This window comes from Bombus vosnesenskii, unplaced genomic scaffold, assembly GCF_011952255.1.
Source record: "Bombus vosnesenskii isolate JDL3184/JDL3185 unplaced genomic scaffold, Bvos_JDL3184-5_v1.1 scf7180000013361, whole genome shotgun sequence".
Taxonomy (NCBI): Eukaryota; Metazoa; Arthropoda; class Insecta; order Hymenoptera; family Apidae; genus Bombus; species Bombus vosnesenskii.
Genome location: NW_022882994.1, coordinates 448,827 through 471,683, shown reverse-complemented (window position 1 = coordinate 471,683; position 22,857 = coordinate 448,827). Strand labels below are relative to the sequence as shown.

Sequence of the window (22,857 nt, the reverse complement as noted above, 5' to 3'; positions counted from 1 at the left end):
CGTGCTTTACCAGCGGCAAGCAACTTCAAAGGCTAATAATCAAAGAGATTGAAACTACGTGTAAAAAGTTAATTTTGCTTTGAAGCAGTGCATTGCTTAAATTGAATGATCAATCGATCGTTCATTGTTGTTATTCAAAAAGCTATGAAATCTCGAACAAGGATTGATTGGACTGTGTTTAATAAACTGATTGGAATAGCGATGGTTCTTCATATGTTGATTTATTTCGCTCGTAAAATGCGATCATTTATTCAGTTCTTTTTTCTCCTAACGCTGGAATTAAAGTCGTGTCGATGATGATTTTGTCGATTCGCGTTGATTTTTCGCCGAAATTACGTGTACTGAATATTTAAAGAAAAATTAAAAAAATGGAATTTTCTGTACGAGCTATAAATTCACAGTCACACAATATTTATAAAAGTAAACGTTGATTAAGTAATTTCTTTATTCGTTTTCTTATCTGCAGTATTTTTTTTTTTTTTTTTTTATTAGAATGATCATTTTAACGAATATCGAATCCATGAAAATGAAATCTAAATTGTCTGTATAGACTACGAATTTGCACACAGTATCAAAATACAACAGCATGTGCCTATTAATTGTATGCAAGTCACACTTTCCTTATCGTGCGTTCGTTAGCGTGCGAAATCGTGTGTAGCTCTGAAAACACAGCTGGTCGACGATAAAACAGTGATCGAGTGTAAATAAGATATGATCGTTGTCTCTCGTCAGAGTTGAATTTCTAAAAATTTCCGCTGCTGTCGTTTCAGCTCTCCTATTATCCAAATATCTCGGTCTAATTGTTCCTAAATGATCGCGGATACCTTGCATACGCGTTTCACGTAGCAACGAAGGTCCAATTCGACACCTCCATTGTCCAGTTGTAGCTCGAGCAACGACTAAATATTAGATGATAAATTCTTCGAATTCTTCGTGTAGCGAATAGAAACGATTAAGACAAGATTAAGAAACGATAACATATTAAGATCGTAAAATAAAGCAAATAAATAAAATAGCACTAACAATTGTATTAATCTCAGTTAGAGCTACACTTGTATAGACCCCGACATTACTTTTCTTTCTCAACTTTTATCTTATTGGATATTGACTCATGTCATGTCAACAATGTTGAAGTTTGCTGTAATGAATGAATGTTTGTTGGAATAGGATGTATATTTAGTTGCAATAATATCGTAAAAGCTGCAAATATTGCATTGAATAATGATAAAATATTTCATCGCGCTTAGCTATATTAATTTTTTAATTTAAACAAAATGTGACGCAGTAATGGTGCGTGCGTTTCACCCATAACAGCCTCTAAGAGCTCGCGATTAAACAAAATAACAAAACATTTGATTTCACTGATCTACAATTTTATTAAATTATATATAATATTTTATAATTGAAGAGAAAAATGCACAGTAAACTTTCACCTGCAACAGCCTTTGTGGCTTAACAGCCGACCGATTTTACCACCTTTCCATATTTCTACCTATTAACGATCATCGAACTGAATTTTCTATACGTTTATCCCGTATTTGGAGAGAACAGTTAAGTACAGAGGATTAAATTCTTGATAAAGTAATCCTCTTTATTATCTGCATCCCGTCAGAGTGTGATGTACGTGACGTATTGACATCACGTAGACCGGTTGGAAAATTGCACCATGGAATTTGTCAGTAATTTTCCATGAAACATAAAAATCTGGCTGCTTGTTTGCTTGAAATCGCTATGCGGACCAGATACGTCGGTAGACGTTCATTAATCTTCGTAATTTGCATTACCAGTCGCTTAGATGAAGCGCCTTGAGATGATTCAGAAAACACGATCTTATTATGTTGTTCGTGCTATTAGTATTTAACGCCTCTATGCAAGATATTAGAAAAGATTAACGAGGCGTTAATTGGTAAAATAACAGCGATGAAACGTGTTTCGTGTGTTTCATCTTTTTTTTTTTCATTTTTTCTTTTATGTTTGTTTCTTCGGGCTTGAATAACGATGGAGATTCTTATCACGAAGTTTGGATTTGATGGATTCTAAAGTTGTCTATCGTAGATATAGCTGCTACGAGCTTCTATTCTTGGCGTTTTTGCGCATCTGCGGCTCGGCCCACGCGTAATTGTCCGCTATCAATATTACCGGACAGGGATTCTCAGTTGCATCTCCACTTCTCTCCTTCTGCTCTCCATCTTCTCCCTCTCTCTTTTGCTGTCACGTTCTTCCCTCTTCTTCTCTTTTTTTTCTCTTCAATAGATAGACCGCGGATATTTATGCAAATTTATATTTTCTTAAACGTAATTAGCTCTTTTCCGGTCTCCAAATTTGTTCCCAATCGTCGTCACGCTCACAAACGCGATGATTTTTAACAATTGAAGAAAATGTTCAACGTGAAATTCCGGGACGGAAAATCACGCGTATTAAGAACAATTCTGTTTTCTACGAATTTTTTAGAAATCCTTTAACGATAGAAAATTCCAATTCACTTGAGAAGGACTCAAATCCGAGAAGATGAAATTTTTATAGGACACGAAGTACTCGAAAGTTCTCATCTTAACGTTTAAGAAAACGCTGACAACCTCACAATAGACGCACGTTTTATTTCAACTCCGGGAATTCTGGTCTCGAATTGTGATAGGCGGGAAACACGGGGAAATATCCAATAAATTTTCAATGTGAAAATTACGCGGTTTCGAGCAGAGCGCACTGCTGACTTTGTCTCCTCTACTACATCGTGAAACGTTAACTGCATTGTCGCATGATATTAACAGAGTGCAAAAGGTGACGCGCGACGTTGGTACTTAGAAGCGTTTCATATTATATTGGTTGTTTCATCATCGATAGTCCCATGAACATTAATAATAACAATAGTTAATAACAATAATTAATCTCAATAGAGTTGAACATTAAATTAGTATTTTTCGAAATTATTTGTTCATATTAAATATATTCGTTAAATCCGCTATAACGTTATCTGATTTTTCGTCATTTGCACGTGATACATATCCTTAAAAAGTATCTAGTATTTTGAAAATTAAGGAACTATAATCGATTGTATCATCTTAACACATCTTAAAAGTTGTTAACTTTTATCTTGAATAAACTTGTGTTTCCATGCGCAAAATCGTCAGTTATTGTGTAAAAAAAACACACGTTGGTTTTTGCATAAATTATTCGATTCGTTGATATTAATGGTATCTAATTTTTAACATATAATTTCAAATTTTCTTCTCACTCCTGTAAGCAAACAAAATTTCTCATCAAAGATGAAACAACCAGTAGAACGAGTCTCGAAACTCGTGTTTAACGACAAGAGCGCGAAATATTGTCAAACACCAGTAGTTTTCCCTCCGGTTTAAATAAACTCGAGAAACGCATTCAGTATGAATATTTTATCGTCGCGTGCAAAACGAACAGAGCAAAAAGTGGAATACCATACGCGCGGCTGTTATGTTCTCATAGTTGTTGGTGCTGTGAGTCGTCATTGGCGATTGTAATTGAACTTATGTCAGAGATCGTACCTTACAAAAACACACGTGACATTTGCATGATGCGTAACGTGTAGAAAATTAATCCAGTTGGTAACAATCGACGCGTATGTGTTGCATATCGTGTAAAATAAGTCAAGAATAATACGCTTAAGAGATTGACTTTTTCTTCTTTTTTTTTTTTTTTTTTTTTTTACTGTATTAAGATGCGTGTAAAATGAAACGAAGATTAATTTGCAATATTTCTTACGATATGTTTCGACAAACAATAATAAGTATCAATTGCAATTACGCAATCGGCAGAAAAATATTCTTATATACAGTATGTATATGTTCTATTTTCAAGATATTTCATAAGAAGTTCAATGGCTCGCATTGTATAATTGAGAACATGAAAATAAAATATTTGTACATAGTAACTGCGTGGAATCTCTAAAGATAGCGCGAATTGCAATGAAAACATTCGATTATAATTTCATTATTCGTCACATCTTTTTGTTTGCTTTTGCGCGATATTTACTTTTGTCCTATTTCTCAAAATAGAATGGGAACAGTAATTGATAAGCTCTAATCGTTAATAATCTTGTAGAACTTCAATCCTATTGACACGAAAGATCATAGTTAAATAATTGGTTTAACAAGTTAAATTACAAGTTTAATAAGTTTATAGTCAAAGGATTTTGAATTACATTACAATAATATCGAAAACGATTGTTCGATTCTGAGGCAAAAAGCGATTATTATTATCGTATTTGGTACGGAGAATAATTTTACTACGTCGTGGAAGGCGGACGTGACTATATGCACGCTATGTTGACCACCAAGTTAAATCAAGTGTACCGCTAATTGCTTGGAATCCTTGCATGCGACGGATCAGATTTTCTTATGTATCCATCGTAATCAATCATCTCTGAAATTTAATTTATAATTCCCTATATTAAGCCAACAAGGATTTTCCAAGTTGGAAATCGTCTAACTACGAAACAGCCGTCTGGCCATTTTTCTGAAAATTTCTACAACAATTAAATACGTTTTAGTCTTTAAAACAGTCTTTCTTTTTACGATATTCACTATCTCTCGATTGAATTCTATAAATTATACAATTTTCCAAGCTGGAAATCAATCGTGTTTAAACAGTCTGAAATTTCATATAAGTATGAAATAATCATCGAGCAGGGCAAATATTCCATTCATTTATGCAGCTACGAAAGGCTTGTCCCCGAGTCTAAAAATTAATGCGAGCGACAAAACAAATGTTGCCCTTTTATAAAAACCAATCGATTCTGTTTAAACAGTCTACAATTTCATATAAGTACGAAACGATCATGGAGCAAAGGAAATATTCCATTCGTTTATCCACCCACTTGAAAGGCTTGTCAGCAGATGTAAAAAATGATACGAACGATGAAGCGAATGTTTCCCTTTTGTAAGAACCTCTAAATCGAACTCTATAAACTATACAATTTTCCAAGTCGAGAATCGATTCTGTTTAAACAGTTTACAATTTCACGTAAGTGAAAATGGGCAAAAGAAATATTCCATTGATTTATCCACTCATGAAAGGCTTGTTCACGGTTCATAAAAAATGTGATGCGAACGATGAAACGAGTATCCAAAGTGAGACTATTTTGATCCAAATTGGTAGCGTGATACGCGCTTGAATGGAAGAGCAGTGCGCGCACCGGCAGCACGTGCTGCGCAAACCGGGTTGCGCGTCGAGTTTATCCCCTCCCCACCACGCCTTTCTCCTAGGATCGGAGTATTAGACTCACCCCGAAAGCGCGGTGATACAGTGTTGCTTCAGTCCTCGCGAAGTGAAGCGTGCATACCCGAAACGATCGATCGTGAAACGAACAAATCGAATTTAACGTCATATCTATCCGCGAACACAATTTCAGTCACAGAAAAGCTCTGGCAAGTTCGAACCGACGAAGCTTCGATTCCAGAAGTTCTCCTTCTGAGCTTTCGACATTGTATACGTATATTGTATACGTATAATATCACTGTGACTTATTGACCGTTTCATTCGGATCAATTACATTTCATCCAAACATAAGCACATTTATCGCGAGTTTGAGAGGCAAGAGGAAAGCAAAGTTCACGTCGATAGATAGGCGTGAAGCATCGCAAAGTGTTTTCTAAGAGCACACAGTCGCGCGTATTGGTCTGAAATTTCGACGATACACTTGTGTGTATTTTCAGCGCGATTAGTAGACGCGGGTCGGTACGTTCGCTTCTAGAAAGGTTTGCGCCACGGCGACTGATCTGATCGCAGTGAGATCTTGGACCGGCGTTGAGACGCAGAATAAAACGCATAATGTAAACTGTTTCCTGCGTGATCATAGTCGCAGAGAGAAATATATATCAGAGTATAGCAGTGATCAAACGGTGGAGGCTGAAAATTCGAGTTTTTTACTTCAGAGGCGAAAGAATCTAGTCAAAATGCCGAGGCCAAAGTTTCTAAATCCCATCACTAAGATCTCCAAGTTTCTCAAGCAGAAGACGAAGGTAAAGAAAGTTTATTTCTATTTAAAGTCTCCTTTCTGCTAAATCAATTTGTTCTGATTTTTTTTTCTTTTTAATTTTCTTGTTTCTTAGTCTCTTTTTGTGGAAAATGTTTGAACGAGATAAAGAGTGATCCTTACCTTTTTACGATTCTGGTATTTTTTAGTCATGAACAGTTAATAAGCGGCTCTTTATCCGTCTCGAATACAATATTCTTTGCTTTTCTTGAGTATAAGCCAGTTATCTTCTAGGCAATAGAGAGATGTAAACTGAATATTGAAGTTGTACGTAATATGAGAGTCATCGTTGGTAGAAGACGCCTTTTTTGTTTCATTTCTACTTTTGGAAATGAATGATTTTATCATGTTCCGTAAGCGAATTCCGAATTATGCGGCAAGCTTCTTAATAAAAGCGAGTATACACTTCGCTTCGGTGTTCCGAAGTGTAAATAAAATAAACAAAATTCGAAACGTTCGATTCTAAAAGTAAAGCTCTACGTAGAAACATTACAATGATCTAAAATTATCGTCGAATTATATAAAGAGCATTTCTAGAAGACAGATAAAAGATTCGATTCTAAGTTCTATCTACAGAAACAAGTAAAAATGTTTATACAAAGATATGCCCGTACGACGAATATTGAGTATAAAAAAGATAGGAGCGTCCTCCATTGAATTGCACGCAAACGTCTCGTTTTGTCTTCTTCAAACTCGTTCAGAACTCGTTTAAACTCGTTATTCTAATAATATAATCTTCTCTCGATGACTCGAACGTACACCTAAATTTCTGTGCATTCTTTTTGAAACATCGCTGGCGGGCCAAAATATAGTTGAAACGAAATATTTCGAAAAAATAAATAAAATTACATATTTTCGAATTACGTATTTTAATATTTCCGTTTTGCTTCCTCTTTCAAAGGCTGAAACTTAATGTACAAACAAATTTTCTCGTCATTCGCCGAACACAATCTTTTTGTCACAAACGATCCACACGTTTCGTGGATTCCAGAATTCCTCTAGATCACGTTTTCGGCGCGCCATTGACGTAAAAGTTATGTCTGACGAGTGCAAAAATAAGCAACAATTTTTCAGAAAGATCTCTCTAAGACCCCTTCGCGTTTTCACGAATCCCTGGCAAATACGAGGTCGATTTGCCACATGTGTTGCTAACAGCTGTCTCTCGATTGACTTTTTCCTTCATTGGCGTAGTCCACGTTCCCTTTGTTGATTATATTCGGTTACTCTAGTAAATAGACCTTCTTCATAGTTTACAAGCGACGGTTCTCTACCCAGTGTAAAGGTGTTCGATCTATACTGGAACGTAAAAAATTGATTCTCGGATATCTAGAACGGTATATCGATTGGGAAAGTGAGACATGTACTTCTATAGTGTTACGATAATTCTTCATAATTTTCTTTTTATTTTTTTTTTTTTTTTAATCTGTGTATAATATTTAGGAAAATATTACGGGGGGATACGTAGATCCGTGAAAAATCACGTTTGTCTTTTTATGAAATTAAAGTTCAGAATACTCTCGGCTAATTTCAAATTATTATATCCATATATTCGAATCATATTTTTATTTGGTTGTGCAGATTAAATATGCGTGTTTTTGTTATCCTCTTGAGAATATAATCCAAAAATATCGATTGTAGATTAATATGAGTTATGGTTGACGTTGATTTTTTTGTACGCAACATCATTTGGTGGCACCTATTTCTCTTGTATCTGTGGATCTGACAGATTACTTCTCTCTTTAAACGTGTCAAAATCAGAAAATCAATAAAAAATATTCCGGCATATTTTTTCACTCGCGATTTAAAAATTTGAGCGTTTTAAACATTTCGAATTTATGTATTAAACATTTCTGGCAGCGAGTTTACTCCAAAATATATCGTCGATAATAAAAGTTTTTAACTAAAATGTTCCAAATTTGCTGGTTTCGATACCTTTGGGAAAAGTTTGTGAATATGTCCTTGCTTTCAAATTCGATTCGAATGTAGCGCCTCAAAGATGGGATGTTAAGATTGTTTAGAAGCTTGTACGAGATATGATCAATATGCTAACTAAATAAACTCTTTTTCTTCGTCACTGGAGCGAAACAGAAAAGAAAGGAAAGAGAATCCAACTGCTTTCCTACGATTCGACAAAACGACGTAACTTTCTTCGACCCGTTTTCTATGTCTCTCACCAGGAACCACAAATTTTCCATAATGTAAAGTTGATGAAACTATCTGTTTCACCAGCGATGTGATTTAACCGCGATGAAACTTAATTCGCAAAAAAAGATTGTCTCTCTACATACCTTAATTTCAGGACTTTCTATCAAACGCTAAAAAGATTGTGTCAATTATCTTGGTTGCAAAAAGTTCACCGATTATGCCAGTTTTTAAAGTTGGTATTCGAACATCATCCCCCAAGTTCAAGCATCGTGCTGTCTCTTTCAAGAATTTCCTTCTTTTCTCGCATGAGCAATGTAACAAAAATCCAAACGTGTGTCAAACGTATGTTGTATATAGCGATGACATGTGCAGAAAATTATCCACCGGTGCACACAATTAGCATATGTCACAGTTAGAAAGATATTATAGCAGCAGCTCGGTTGTGTTTACGTGCAACCGGTCCTTGGCCGCGCCTAGGTCCACCTTTCACAGAATCCGGCTTCGTTCGATATACTAACTACGCTCGAACCCGGCCAATCTCTGACGAAAGTTATGCAATAACGAATAACTATACACGCTGGCTTTTACAGCTGCGACGCTCGTACACGCGCTAGGGGCGCGGTCTGCGGCGATGGCTCGACCGTGAGAAGGGGTGGTTTCTCGCGCACATGGAAAATCGACACGCTAGGCGAATCACAGCCTAATGGAAATCGCGAGGCAGACAGAAGAATGGCTGACATTTAACATTTTTCGCATTAAAAATACTTATTGGGGTATGAAGCGTAAAAAAGTTGCAGTAAACAAGGGGTGGGGTTCCCCTTTGTAAAGAGAGTACGTGCTCCTGAGAGCGTTCTACTTACTCGAGGAAAGCTGTTTCCTTCGTGAGAAAAATAAACCGAATGTGTTTCGACTCTTTGTCGTTATGTTCCGCGAGACAATATCGCTTTTTCTCTGTTTAAATTTTACTTTTTTCTTGAGGATATAAATCGATTGCGTTAATCAATAAATCTTGTAGGACGAAATCTCTTTTTTCCTTATCCAGCGAGAAAAATGGTAGAGGTACGTCTTTTCGAATGATTTCGTAAAGGAGGAATTACACAGACAAAATGATCCTCCGGAAAAGAGAATAATCTTGATTAATAGAGAATATATAATAAGAGAATATATGTGGATTAATTTGGAAATGCTATTTATTCGTAAAGAGTTGAAGTGAAATTTATTTTCTACTAGCTCTTTAAATCATCCCCCTTTTATGTGTCGCGATGTAATGCGCAGCTCGTATTTTGCTTGTTCACGAACGAGTAAGTAACTGGAAACGGGGACCCTGTGGCATGAATTAACTAGTCGCTTCATGAAGGATAGCCCAGAACGAAGGGTGGAGCTCGTCCGAGAGTTGAAAGGAAAGAAAAAATTGGACCTCACCCATTTTGGGTGTCCAATTGCTGGCTGATCCTATAAGAGAATAAATTGTCCAAGTTAACAGGGGGTTGTTTTCGAACATCTTTCACAGTTCTCTCACTTTCCCTCGCTAATTACTTTAGCACATTTATCTCCCCCACTTTTCTTTTCTTAGAAAGCAATCTCATTTTGTAATCGGTAGGCAAACATTAATTAACTATATATTTTGTCTATTTTTACAACGAATATGTACATTTTTGAAGAACAATTTTTTTTTTTTTGAAGAGAATTAAAAATAATTTTAAAAATAAATCCTAGAATGAGAACACAATTTTCCTCCCAATTCAATAAGAAGGTTTCCTTTTGTAAATTATTCATTTTTCAGTAAATTTTGTATATATATTTTTGTTACATATTATATGTTTTTGCGCTTACTGGACTATTATTATGATACGTTTCATCGTGTATTCACAAATGCAAATATTTCCGTCGAACATCGTTTAAATTCATTTCCGTAGAAGATCTCTCTCGCCCATTTAATACGTAGCTCATTAACCAAGGTCCTTCCAAGTTTTCCTCAGTGCTCGTTAATTCTCGCGTCAGACAGCTTCGTGCAACCTCTCTGACGTATCAGACGATCGAAATGATCCAAAGAATAACAGAGGCGCAAGTATCCCATTTAACCAGTACCATCGAGGCTCAGGTAAATACGAGTAACCCACGCTTTTCAAAATCTCGAATCTTCAAGAATCCGTGAACCAGCAACTTAAACAACGTTCCGTTAATAGCTACAAATCAAGTGCTAAAAATTCTCTTTGTCGTATATCGCTACAGCTTCAAATGAGAATTCGAACTCGTCCAGTGAAGATCAACCTAGCTTCGGAAAGAAAAAACAGGCCGATCAATAGAGCGGCGTCAAACGCGTTAAATACGCCAAAATGTTGAAGCATTAAACACGTCCATGCGGACAGATAACGACGTTTTTCCGTTTTAACGATCATTTCGACGTTCATCTGGCACGCGTTTCAATGCGCAAACGCTCGCTTACGCGTGTTTGCGTGGTTAAAATAAAACGAAAGAGCGGCTAGAAGAAGAAAATTCGCGATGCATCTCGTTCCTCGAGCTGTCTTCGTAGAGAGAAAAGGGAAAATTGCAAGGATGTTTCTTGTTCGTCGGTTGTTGGAAAGAAATTACAGTTTCTTTGCTTCAACAAAAATTTGCTTATTACGATGAACATTTTCCGAAATCTTTTTATTTGCGGAAAACAAATTCTTTTGGCAGAAATTCATCGTAAGCGATCGATTTCAACAAAAGTTACAGCGTTTTAAAGACGAAGAAAGATCCTATTGGCTGATTTTTGAAGAAGTAGTATTTTAAGGATGGCAAGAGATCTTATTAGTTGATTTTCGAAGAAGTTGTAGTGTATCAAAGATGAAAGGAGATGCTGAAAGAATCGATCGGTTCTAACGAGCTTTCCTCAAAAAACATTTCCTTCGTGAAAAGACTACACTTCGAACTACATCTAAGTTTTATGTATACAGAAGGATATGTTTCATTGAGAAAACGAGATCTTCGCACCGAGACCAACCAAATCAACGCGCATAATCGACTTTTCATTTCTTCCAGTTCGTTTATTATTCCCATAATTTCTACGCTAAATACCCAACTATTTCTATGATAATCGTAGCGGAACACGACGAGGAAGTTTACCTTGGCTTCGCGTGCCGACGTACTACGCAGCTTTTCCTATCTATGTATTGTTGTTTTCTGCTCGACCATATATCTTGGAAATTGTAGACGTTGCTTGACGAAATGTCGAATAATTCATCGGGCTATTTTTGATTGAAATAACAGCTCGATTTGCATTAATCACCGAATTTTACGACAGAAACTAACTAGAAACAACGCTCGATTAGCACAAGACGTACTAATACGTTTCTCGTCAACGTTATCTAACGTGTTTTCTGACTTTTTTTCCTAATGGTTTCCTAAGTACGAGGAAATGAACGGAGGTTTTGGAAATTTAAATAGAACGAGCAACAAAATTAAAGGAAATTATCGAAGTAGAGAAGGTTTGTTGACCTAACGAATATATTATGTTTTCGCAATAAAGCAAAGTAGTCGTAAATTCTGCAATCTCTCGAGCGCAAGGATACGAGCGAAATTGCATCATCGTTTTTCAAATGAAATAGAAACTTGTGTTACGTTCCTTGTACGTATGGCACGGAGGTCGTAAATTAAGGAAGAGAGGCGTTCATCATGATGCAGTGCGTTTTGTGGAAACTATTTTAATCTTGGACTGTTACAGTTATTTGCGAATTAATATTCAGCTCGCTCAACACTTGTTCCCTATACACTGGAAATATTAACGACTTGAGCGAGACGTGGAACATACGAGAGCCATGTGGCACTCAACGTGTCAAAGAATAAAATATCTGTTGATTTTGTAGACTTTGTCGCGAAGATAAAAAGATTCGTTTATGAACCTAACATACATGTTCAGATCTACTTTGAAAGAAGAAATGCTTCTACATTTCTAGAAGCAGTCTCGTAATGACGGAAATTAAACCTGATTGTAGCGACGCTGCGAACAGAAGATCGTACTTATTTCGTACGTATTTTGACCACGTACACGCGCAAACAAGATCGTACTTTATTGTTAAATTACATAATTTCGCGCACATAAAACTCGACGAACGCGTTCATCTCGTTTATAAGAGGAAGTCGACCTAATTGGTCAACTTTGATTACAATGCGCCTGTCGTTGTAAATTTAGTCACTGCGACTCTTCTGTGATTATTACAATTTCTCGCAGTTGGCTCTATTACATCCAGATTTCTCTAAAACGATCGTGAAAATGTTCGATATTTCCATGAAAAGTTCCGAGAATGTATACGATGCGATACTCGTTATAAAAAGTAGATTGTAGAAAATGATTCAATAGAGAACTAAACTAAAACTTACTGCCTCAAAAATTATGGATAAAACGTTTCGATCGAAGAGTGCAGTAATTTTTTACTCGGCGAGTATATGCGTCAAAACTCTCTCTCTCTCTCTATCTCTTTCTCTTTGCTTCTCTCTAGTTTCCTTTTTACACTCATCGGAGACGTCTATCGACTGGTACAGTCTCGTGGTATTCAGATTTCAATTAACCGTGTTTGTATTTGTTGGTAACGAAGGAAGAAAAATGTAAACTATTATAATAGCAGTCGCAATTATGTCATTAATTCAGATGATAGTAGTCGTTAGAACGAGCGAAGAAATCTATAAAAACATTCGATCGAGCAAGAAATCTAACGCGTGTCTAGATCTCCTGGTATTTATAAACGTTCGTTAAACCACGCTGAATGATGAGCCTTCGTTTTCATTTACATCTTAAATCGCTATAATTTACATTTACATTCTGATTTTCGGCTCAATCCATATTCCTTGCTTCACGAATTCTCGTTTTGTTTCCTTGTATCAAAACGAATGACGATTACGTGTATTCTCGACGCGTTCTAGCCAAAGTATATCGTAAAATTAAACGAGGCAGATTCGTGATTTAATTATCTTCGTTGGAATTCGAGCTAGCGTAACTAATTGTACTCTCTCTCTCTCTCTCTCTCTCTCGATTCTTTCGAGTCGACACTTTGCGTATGGAGCGTAATTTGCCCTGAATGAGAACAGTTAAACGATCTTTTGTAAACCGTTCTTTCTTTTCGAGTCGGTGCAAAGGAAGATTAATTTTTTGCTGGTGGAATTATAGTGATAAAAATTGGTTCTGTAAAATGAATAATTATTCTGGCGGAGAATGACAGTTTTGACAGTTTCTTCGCGTTAAAAACAAAAGACACCGAGACTTATCACAATGGGGTGAATGAAGAAGAAGAAGGAAAAGCGAAGAAGAAGAAAAAAGAAAAAGAGAAAAGATGATAACAGAACCTTCGAAAATGACAGGCGGAAAAATCGGTCGATTTATGAGCAAAACCTCATCATTGTCAGCGTTGCAGCGAAGGACGATCAGGAATAATACCGTCGAGGACGCCGCGAGTCCCTCGAGAGATACACCCGGCAGGATTCGCGCTTGTACTTGACATTAAAGGAAAGGAAAGACGAAGTAAGCCGGTCGTCGAAAGATTTTTTACCAAGCTCGATGGTCATTTGAAGAGAGAGAAAGAGAGAGACTCATTCGAATGCCCATTTTCAGGCTCAGTATCGAACGAATCATCGGATCGGTCGGATTCTCCATCTTTTCGACGTCGTGCAGACCTTGCAAGCAATTTTCTTCCAACGAGAGTACCAAACAAGTAGGAAAATATGAAAATCGGCGAAACTTCGGAAACTTAAAATCGCGAAGTTTGCAGATTTTCCAGATTTGAGAATAGCCGCAGAGGAAACGTTCGCAAAGTTTTGTCAATCTTGTCAATTTAAATCGTTTAACGCGAGCGGTGTGTGCGTGAATTTATAAATTGTCGAGAATCGATTGGTAAACGATGCTGGAAGATGATTCCTCGATCGATGATTATTTGGATTTTTCGTCTTAGGGGATCTTACAAGGTGATCGGTTTAGACGTTAAAGTGCTGTGAAGCAGAAAGGAGGATTTTGTCGCGTCACGAGTTCATTTACTCAGACGTTCGTGATTACTTAGTTGGCTGATTGATGATTGATCAATGAATTCATCGAAGGAAACATATTTTTAAAGAACCTCCGTATCGTTACGATTGTTGAAGCGAACACGTAGCGCAAGATTATGATAATAGAAAATCAGACTAATTCGAAGAAGAAATAATTCGATTGTGGTTGGAAGTTGAGCGTTGATAACATCATGATCGTCAATTCCTGTCCGATTCTGAAGTACGTGTTCCAACATTCCTCGAGGATGCTGTCGGTGAGATAATAAATTCTGCACTATGCCTAAAAAATTGTACAAAATTCCTTGTTCGGGTAGAATGTCGCAAAAACTGGCCTAAGACTTCGCCAATCGATAATATCGTCGAAAAATAAGAGAATATATTGATTAATCCTTTCAGAATGGCGTCTCGAAAACTTTTGTTTCGTAAGTTATTAATGAGAAAAAATTTACAAAAATCAATATATAATATAACGAAGGACTACGCGAAACGTGTCTACTCGCGCATAAATTATCGCGTGCCGTGACACACGTTGTACTGGTCTGAAGTTTTAATGTAAGATTTGTACACGAGTAGAAAAGTCACGCGTCAACGACGACGGTCGATAGACCGACGACTTACATAAAACGAAGATGGGAAATTCATCGAGAGAAACCGACTTGTCCTCGTTGAAAGTACGTGGGCGAAACGGCGCCCATTATATGCCCGATGAAGAAGCAAAACGAGAAAAAGGCGTACGATCGATGTCTCGTGCATCGTTCGTCGTGTGAAATCCCGAGGTCGCGTGTACATCTGGAAAAATTCACGAGGGGAGAGATCCTAAATCGAGATCGTGGCGTCCTTCTGCGCCAGAAACCACCAAGTCACTCTCGTGGCGCGCCACTCTGGGGTTAAAAATACAGTACAATGTCTTTTATGGGTTTTTAAATGCCGGAGAATATATAGGTCTGTGGCGTGAAAGCGAAGATGTAGGAGAATAACATTGGTCCTCTAAAGTATTCGAACACTTGTCATAGAAAGAAAAGAACTTCTTCCAAATTTTCTGGTCTTTGAACGTTGTTTTCTTAAGTGACCGTAACTTGCACAACACTTTACTCTCATAACGTTGGCGCGTTTTCATATGAAATAGCGTAATCAGATAATGTCCAATTTCTAAAATGTATTACTTGTTATTTACGCACGTATACGCTATAAACATACAAAGGGGAAGAAACTGTTTACGAATTCCTAAGAAACGACTATGGAAATGCTCACTTGCTTCTTCCCGCGAATCGTAAAAACTCGACAATCTACTTGTTGCACCGAAATTTACATTATAAACAACTTCTATCCTCTCTCGAACTCGTCGAGTCGATCCAAAGTGGAAGTCGGCCTCGCAACATTATATAACGTGCGACGCACACGCACAAATACGGAAGAATTTTTTATTTCGAAAAATTTCACAGACGAAGTCGCGTGATTTCGCAGATTAACTGAAACGTTGCTCGATCTCTAAAATAGATATAATATATTATACATATAAAATAAATATATATCTCGTAGACATAACGTCAACTCCGATCGTGAACACGCGTCATCTTAAATACTTTTTCGGCTTGCATCTCGATTGCTGCCACGACCTCGGTTATCGTGTGTCGAGGTGACGCATAGCGAGATGAACATAGCGGTGTTCGTCTCCCACAACGTAAAAAATCTTGTTATGACATCGATTAATCTACTCCAGCGATCATATCTCGATATATGCTAAGAAGATCTGCATTTCAAATTGAGATAACACGAGATCGAGCAACGAAGAATAATAATTATTAGTCGAACTTGGCGTTTGAACATCGCTGTATATTTACAGCTTGTAGTCTCTAATCGGATCTTTCGCGAGCGAAACCGATTGATTCCACCTTTTGTTCTGTTTTTTTTTTTTTTTTTTTTTTTATTATATATAATATAATTTCATTACATATGATACACTCGATAAACGATTAACGTTCACTTAAGAAACAAATGACTTGATTCATTCCGAGAAAGATGTCGTAAATTTTAATAACGAAAATTCTGAGGTAACGACACAATGCCATAACTGGGCAGCGAATTTTTGTGCAAATTCGCGTTTTCGAAAATATAATTTTAGAGATTGTTTCACCTATGGAAAATTACAAAAAGAAATGTATTTTGGATGTTTTATATACTTTCTCGTATTACGTACATTTTGTACAATTTTGCGCTTTTGAATTTTTCTGCAAATGCATAGAAATCCGCAGTTTAGTCCACTTTTCTGTACTTTTCAATTCATGCAGATCATATGGCTTCCGAATGACTCGATTATACCACTCGCAGTTGTTTTATAATATTTCGCGTACACTTTATGTAATACTATATGTTTTATATATATATATCGTGGACGAGGGGCCTAGGGGGTGTCATGCGGATTGTAAATAAGCGGTTGCTGAGGTGTGAATTATAAACAAGCGGTTGGTGAGCATGTGCGTAGCGAAGCTAAAACAAAAGACAAGGGGTTGCTAGGGGACAATAAACGAATTAACAGCAATATGAGTTGAGAAGTCAGAGAGTGCGAATTGTGTTGTCGAGATAGTGTTGTTAGCGTTGTTAACCCTTTAACCTACAACTACGGGCATAGCCCGTATAGGATGATCGGGCCAAATATAATATACAGGGTGGTTGGTAACTGGTGGTACAAGCGGAAAGGGGGTGATTCTACGCGAAAAAAGAAGTCGAAAATATAGAATAAAAATTTTTCGATTGAGGCTTTGTTTTCGAGAAAATCGACTTTGAATTTTCGCTCGGTACGCGTGCGGTACGTTATAACGGATCTCACTGTAGATCGTTGTCTCGAGGGAAAAATTAAAAAAAAAAAAAAAAAAATTTTTTATTCTATATTTTCGACTTTTTTTTTCGCGTAGAATCACCCCCTTCCCGCTTTTCGGCCCAAAATTCTCGAACGTAAATCGTAGGTTAAGGAGTTAGAAGAGAGTTGAATTTGCGCTGACAAGAATTGTTAATTAATTATTTAGTTGTTTTAATTATAATACGTTGTTGTGATTGGTTCATGTTAAATAACCATTGTTTTCTGTTTAATTAACATCTGTTTAATCCATTTATTATTGATAAACTAATCATAATAGTTTACGATACTATATATATATAACATGTTATTATGTTGTATATTGCGTTAGAATGTGATATATATATATTATTGATATTAGTCTCGTTCCAATAAAGAGACTTTTAACGTTCTGAGAAAATCCTCTCTTACTCATAAAATCGTTTTCCATTTATTTTTATTGCATCTATTTTTAATCCAGAAGAATCTTTTCTTGAAACGCGATACTATAATGGTGCCTCTTGAACGCATAGCGAGTGGTGTTGACGTTTCACGATTTTTCCTCAGATCGGTCGTGCATAACTGTTCTCCGATTCTCACGAACTCGTTTCCAGACCAACTGGTTCTTGCGGAGAGGCCTCGACCCATTCGCGTGCCGTTTTGTCAATTATCTATCGTTAACGACGACACTACGCCAACTAAAAAGTGAAGTCTAATTAATTCCAAGGCTATCGAAATCGATAAATTCATGATAACAGAGAAAAAAAATATCGATGAGTCAACAGTTCAAACAACAAGTTAGCAAAACATGTGACCAGTGTCAATAACAGGCGAACTATTATCGAGAAAAATGATTGAGTATGTTGTATCGATAATTCAATACGCGACTGTTTTATCTACGAACGGTGAAGCATGAAGTTGCTTGTTTACGAGGAAAGATCGTGTTTTAATTGGACCGTAATCCTTTTTTTCTTATTGCCAACGAAAGCTTCGATATTTTTTCTTCTCTTCCTTTTTTCTTTTTTCATCCTTCTCGCAATTAAACGTCGATGATTTTTTCCGCGTGCCCGAAGATAAAAGTTGATGTCACAGGTCAAGGAAGTTTTCCTAACAAAACAGAAGTATGCGCGACGCCAAAGGACGTGTTTGTCCCACACGCACAATACGTTCGAAGCGCTTCGTTGTCCTTGATCATATTTTTTATTCTATAACAGAGAAAATCAATTCTGTAAACTGATGTAAACGAACAAGTAAAACCGTTCTCTCTTCCCTGTCGACTATATTCGATATTCGCATTGCTAGTTCATCTCATTTTACGTTTAGAAATTTCTTTCTCAACCTTTCAGTGTCATCATTCCACGCACGCTTCCTTTATTGACTCGTCTCGGGATATCAGATGGATATAAGAAACCTTCCTGGTAACGTCTGTATTTCAATTTATTGTATTTGCCGTTTCGAAAAACATACAGAAGAAATAATTGCCCTGAAAAATAGTTATATACTTGTATCAATAAATAAATAGAAGGAAGTAGACTGTCTACAAAACCACGTTGTCAAATAAATCTCTACGCACAGTTTCAAGAATAGACTAAAAGAATAATTCTACGTGAGTCGTGTTACTTTCGTACTACTTCTGTTACAAGTAAACAGATAGATGTAAATAAAGTAAGAAGCAAGGAATAAATTTACTCTTTCGCTCATTTTACTCTGTGTTCTGGTTTATCTGCTATTTATTTCGAAGGAAAGAGAGGAAGAGCTGATCCTCGCAGACAGATTGCTTTCGCTCGTCTGAAAAACCAAACTAAATAAATTAATTTACGAAGTCGTATAAGAAAGAAATTGGAAGTGAATTTACAAAACCATCGATTGGTACCAATGCTGTTAATTAAATTATTATCCGTTGACGACACTTTAGAATTTGTCGATGGAATCGATGGGAAATGCACCCTGTCGCGTTTTCCCACGTCGCAAATTGGTTCAAGTGCGTTTTTCTCGAGGTTGGCTCCTTGATAGGCGACGAGAAGCGCGTTAATTGCCACGGCCTCGGCTCAATTGATGCGTATCGCGTTAAAAACAGGGTAAACCGCGTCTTGTTTGGTACCTGGCGGAAAGTGGCCCGTTATGTTTCCTCTGGTGAAAGGATTGCGATTAAACTACTCGATATCCTACCTTGCGTATCGTTTTTCTCCTTCACGTAATCGATACCAACTGAATCATCGATCAATTGTTTATTACATTACGCGAGAATATATCACTTCATATACACGTTGTTAACAATCATTGTGGAATTGCGTTAGGGAATTAAAAATATTTATTAATGATACATCAAGGAGTAGCGCGAAGCGAAACGGAAATAATAATCCGAGTAATTGGAGGAACTTCGTGTATTTGCTGCTAAGATCGTAATACCACCTTTAGTATCGTACTAATTACGTATGTAATATGAACTTTTGCTTTTTATTCACTAAAACGTAATACACGCCACATCCTTACACGTAAATTCAAGTCACCGGTAATACGTTTTTCTGCGACGCTTTTTTCTCTGTACGTCGCACACGCAATCACATAATAAAATAACACTGTGAAATCGGTTTTAGAATTAATTACAATTAAGCTTATTGCGATAAACAAGATGAAATTCTACGAATGCTAAATTGACGTAGAAACGGACGCATCTTTTTTATCGCATGTTACTGCGTAGTAACCTTTGGCTAATCAGACGTTATGTTATTTTCACTAATGCGTGTTATAATCACATTTACTATCATCTTATCGCTTTACAAAATTACTGTGTCAAATCGGTACGCGTTTATCGAAATTGCTCTGATATATTGTCAAGGGGTTAATTTTTATCTGAGTATCTACATATATAATTTTATCTCTATCTAAATATGTAATCTTCGATTCTACATGTGAATCAAATAATTAAGTGATGAAAAATGTACAAATTTCAAGGGGATATGATTGTCGTTATAGGGAAATACTTTACAAATATTTCCACTTGAATAACCTTTCAATGCTTTATCCTTGAACCCTTGAATTCTCGAATCTTTCAATTCCTGAACCATTGACTAATTGAATTATTAAAGCTTTGAATACTTGAATCCTTGAACCTTTGAGTCCCCAAATCCTTGAACCTTTGAACCCTCGAATTCTTGAACCTTTGAACCCTCGAATTCTTGAACCTTTGAACCCTCGAATTCTTGAACCTTTGAACCCTCGAATTCTTGAACCTTTGAACCCTCGAATTCTTGAACCTTCGAATCTTCGAATTCTTGAACCTTTAAACCATTAAATATATTAAACATGAACCATTAAATACGTGAATTATTTGTTGAACCTTCGGATTATTGAATCTTCGAATTCTTGAGTTCTCAAACTCTGCTTGAATCCTTGAATTCTTAAATCCTTATATCCTTGAATTAGTTTAATCTATGCGTGTCTCCAAGATATTTTTTTTTCCTTATAAACTTCGTACAACTCCAGTCTTCTATATTCTTCTCCAAAAAGAAAAACGTAAAAATGTTCGCTGAAAAATAATCTCAGACAGGAAAATTGCTTTGTCATATTGTCACGTAGAAATTCTACAAGGTATGCCGATAGGAAAATGCCAGTTAATCTACCCATCAACTGCAGGTTCCAGTTCGTCCACAAATGAGTTATGTAAATTCCATAATATTAATGGATGAGATGCAAAGCTCTGACAGAGCAACAACGCTGGTGTAATCCTGCGAGACGATTGCGCGAAATTGTTATCGTCCAAGGCAGGTGCGCAAATGTGATTCAACGCGTACGCATCTGGATTAACGAATAGAACGATAATAACACGTGACACATCGTAATCGAGTCTTCTTTTTTTTTCTAGTAACAACTTTGCAAATTTGTCACGTTCGATTGCACTTTTAGCATTAGAAGGAGCAGCCAGGTATTATTGTTCCATGAACAAATCAATAAAAGATTGTTTTCTCTATCAACCGTTCTTTTTTTCTTTTTTTTTTTAGTTGTGTTTAAAATAATAATGATTCTTCTTCAGCTATCAGTTTCTAAGGTATAAAAAAAGGAGCTGTCTGGAATTGTTAAAAACCTTTTAAAAGTCCGATGAATTTTTTCTATGTCTAGTTTAAACTTAAAAAACGAGCGCTTTAAACAATTGCAAGAACGTAATTTTTTTTACCATAAAATCCGCCTGAAAGAAATTCAAGCCTGCCGTTAAACAATCAGAATTTTTCCATGGGAAGGATTGTATAAAACAAAAACAAACTAGAAAATATAGTATGCTGTCCCATCGATGTTCAGTCAATTCGTTCCTAAAAGTATAAATATTTCTCGTAGACAAATTATTTCGTCCACGACATTTTTTAGCGGATTATCGGCATAAACATGCAGTGTTTCACGCTGTCTTCCACTCTCTAATCAAACAAACCAGAAAAAATTGCAATTTTTCGCCTGAATCCGTTCTCATTTACTCCCATCGGCGATATTAGCGAAGAGGATGGTTGCATAATCTTTTGTTGATTATTCTGTGAAGAAAGGTCAAGGCTTTGCGATGAGACGAGCACGGTTAGAGATCGTCGTTTTAATACGCCAGATCTACGAAAGATAAGCAGAAATCCCTCTCCGTATAAATATTCATAACTCTATACACAACTGTCTTCGTACTCTTTACCCAGCCAAGGAACACGACGACTCTATCAACATTGCGAAACAACAGTTACAACATGTCACACTTGTGAATGCGTAGTGATTATATGTTTTTTAGATGTACTAGATTTAGAATTTAGGTTTAGATGACCAATGTTCACACGATATGACACCTGTTCCCTTAGTTGTAACCACCACAGCAATGTTCTTTCTTTCGATATGTCACATCTTTTCAATCCTTTCCAGATCGCTGAGTATGTCGTTAACCCTTTCGCTCTCGATTTTTCTTTATACAGAATTTTGTAAATGATTAATTTACCAAATGATAAATGTATTCGTTTTCAGCAAAATTGCTGGAAAATGTTAGCACGATTAACTATGCGATAAAAGATGATTCTATTAATAGTAATAATAGCAATAGTTATAGTAATAATTATTAACAGAATTAATTAAAAGGTAGTTTTTCTTAGAAACAAACAAACTGTGAAAGATCTCGACCTCAGAGGGTCAAAGTCTAATTAATCGCGAGCTACTTTATGTCTTGCGGCAAGGTCTTTGCTCTTGTGATCTCTCATCTGTTTCGTAAGCGCAATAAAGAGCTTGCAAACGAATGCTAATATAGTGGCGGACTGTTGACTTAATAGCGAGTTAAGTCACCGTTAGGAATCTCGAGTGTTTCAATTGCTTTGAGATATTAAATTCTCCGCACTTTAGTACACATTCTTTTTTTCTTCGAATAATTTCGTTTAAAAAGAAATTCTTCTCTCCATCGTCGTTTAATAAATGTTGGATCAACTTTACCACAACTGTCGAATATCTAGCTTTTATTTTGTAAAATACAGCTGCGAAATGTAGCACAAAAATGTACATATAGAATATTGTCTTGCGACAGAATTGACTCAACTTCCACCGTCCCAGAGTCGCACATTTTCTAGCGAATAGTAGGAGCTTCTTGGCGCAAACTTTCGAATTTCCTAAAAGAAACTTCGATAATATATCTATGAAGACAGTTAGCATCGCGGTGACCATTAATTGCCATACCGTTAGAAGCTTTCGTGTATAAAAATAAGAACGAAAATTTTCCTCGTTCCATCAAACGTGTTCCGTAAAACACTCTACGTTCGAACGAAAAGAAAATTTCTTTCAGAAAGCATGTTCGTTTCAAAGATCACTTAACGATGATCCTATACCAAAGTTCACCCATTTATCTAGAAAA

At 36.4% G+C, this 22,857-nt stretch overlaps 1 protein-coding gene and 1 long non-coding RNA gene across 19 annotated transcripts in view; one reads left to right on the top strand and one right to left on the bottom strand.

Annotated features, from left to right (window-relative positions):
- Positions 1–22,857, top strand: part of LOC117237187 (TLD domain-containing protein 2) — a 303,806-nt gene that overhangs the window by 275,298 nt on the left and 5,651 nt on the right. The window contains exon 1 of one of the 18 annotated variants that reach the window (XM_033500931.1): positions 5,299–5,993. The exons of the other annotated variants lie outside the window; for them this stretch is intronic. Coding sequence (XP_033356822.1) covers positions 5,928–5,993 — 66 coding nt within the window. The 5' untranslated portion in view covers positions 5,299–5,927. Of the gene's footprint in view, positions 1–5,298; positions 5,994–22,857 lie in introns of those variants that run through there. 18 annotated transcript variants of the gene reach the window in all.
- LOC117237200 lies at positions 17,441–20,843 on the bottom strand. Its single transcript, XR_004493961.1, has 6 exons — positions 20,313–20,843; positions 19,170–20,113; positions 18,874–19,101; positions 18,574–18,788; positions 18,340–18,483; positions 17,441–18,205 (listed from the first exon to the last, which is right to left on the bottom strand). It is a non-coding gene; the product is annotated as an uncharacterized LOC117237200 (long non-coding RNA).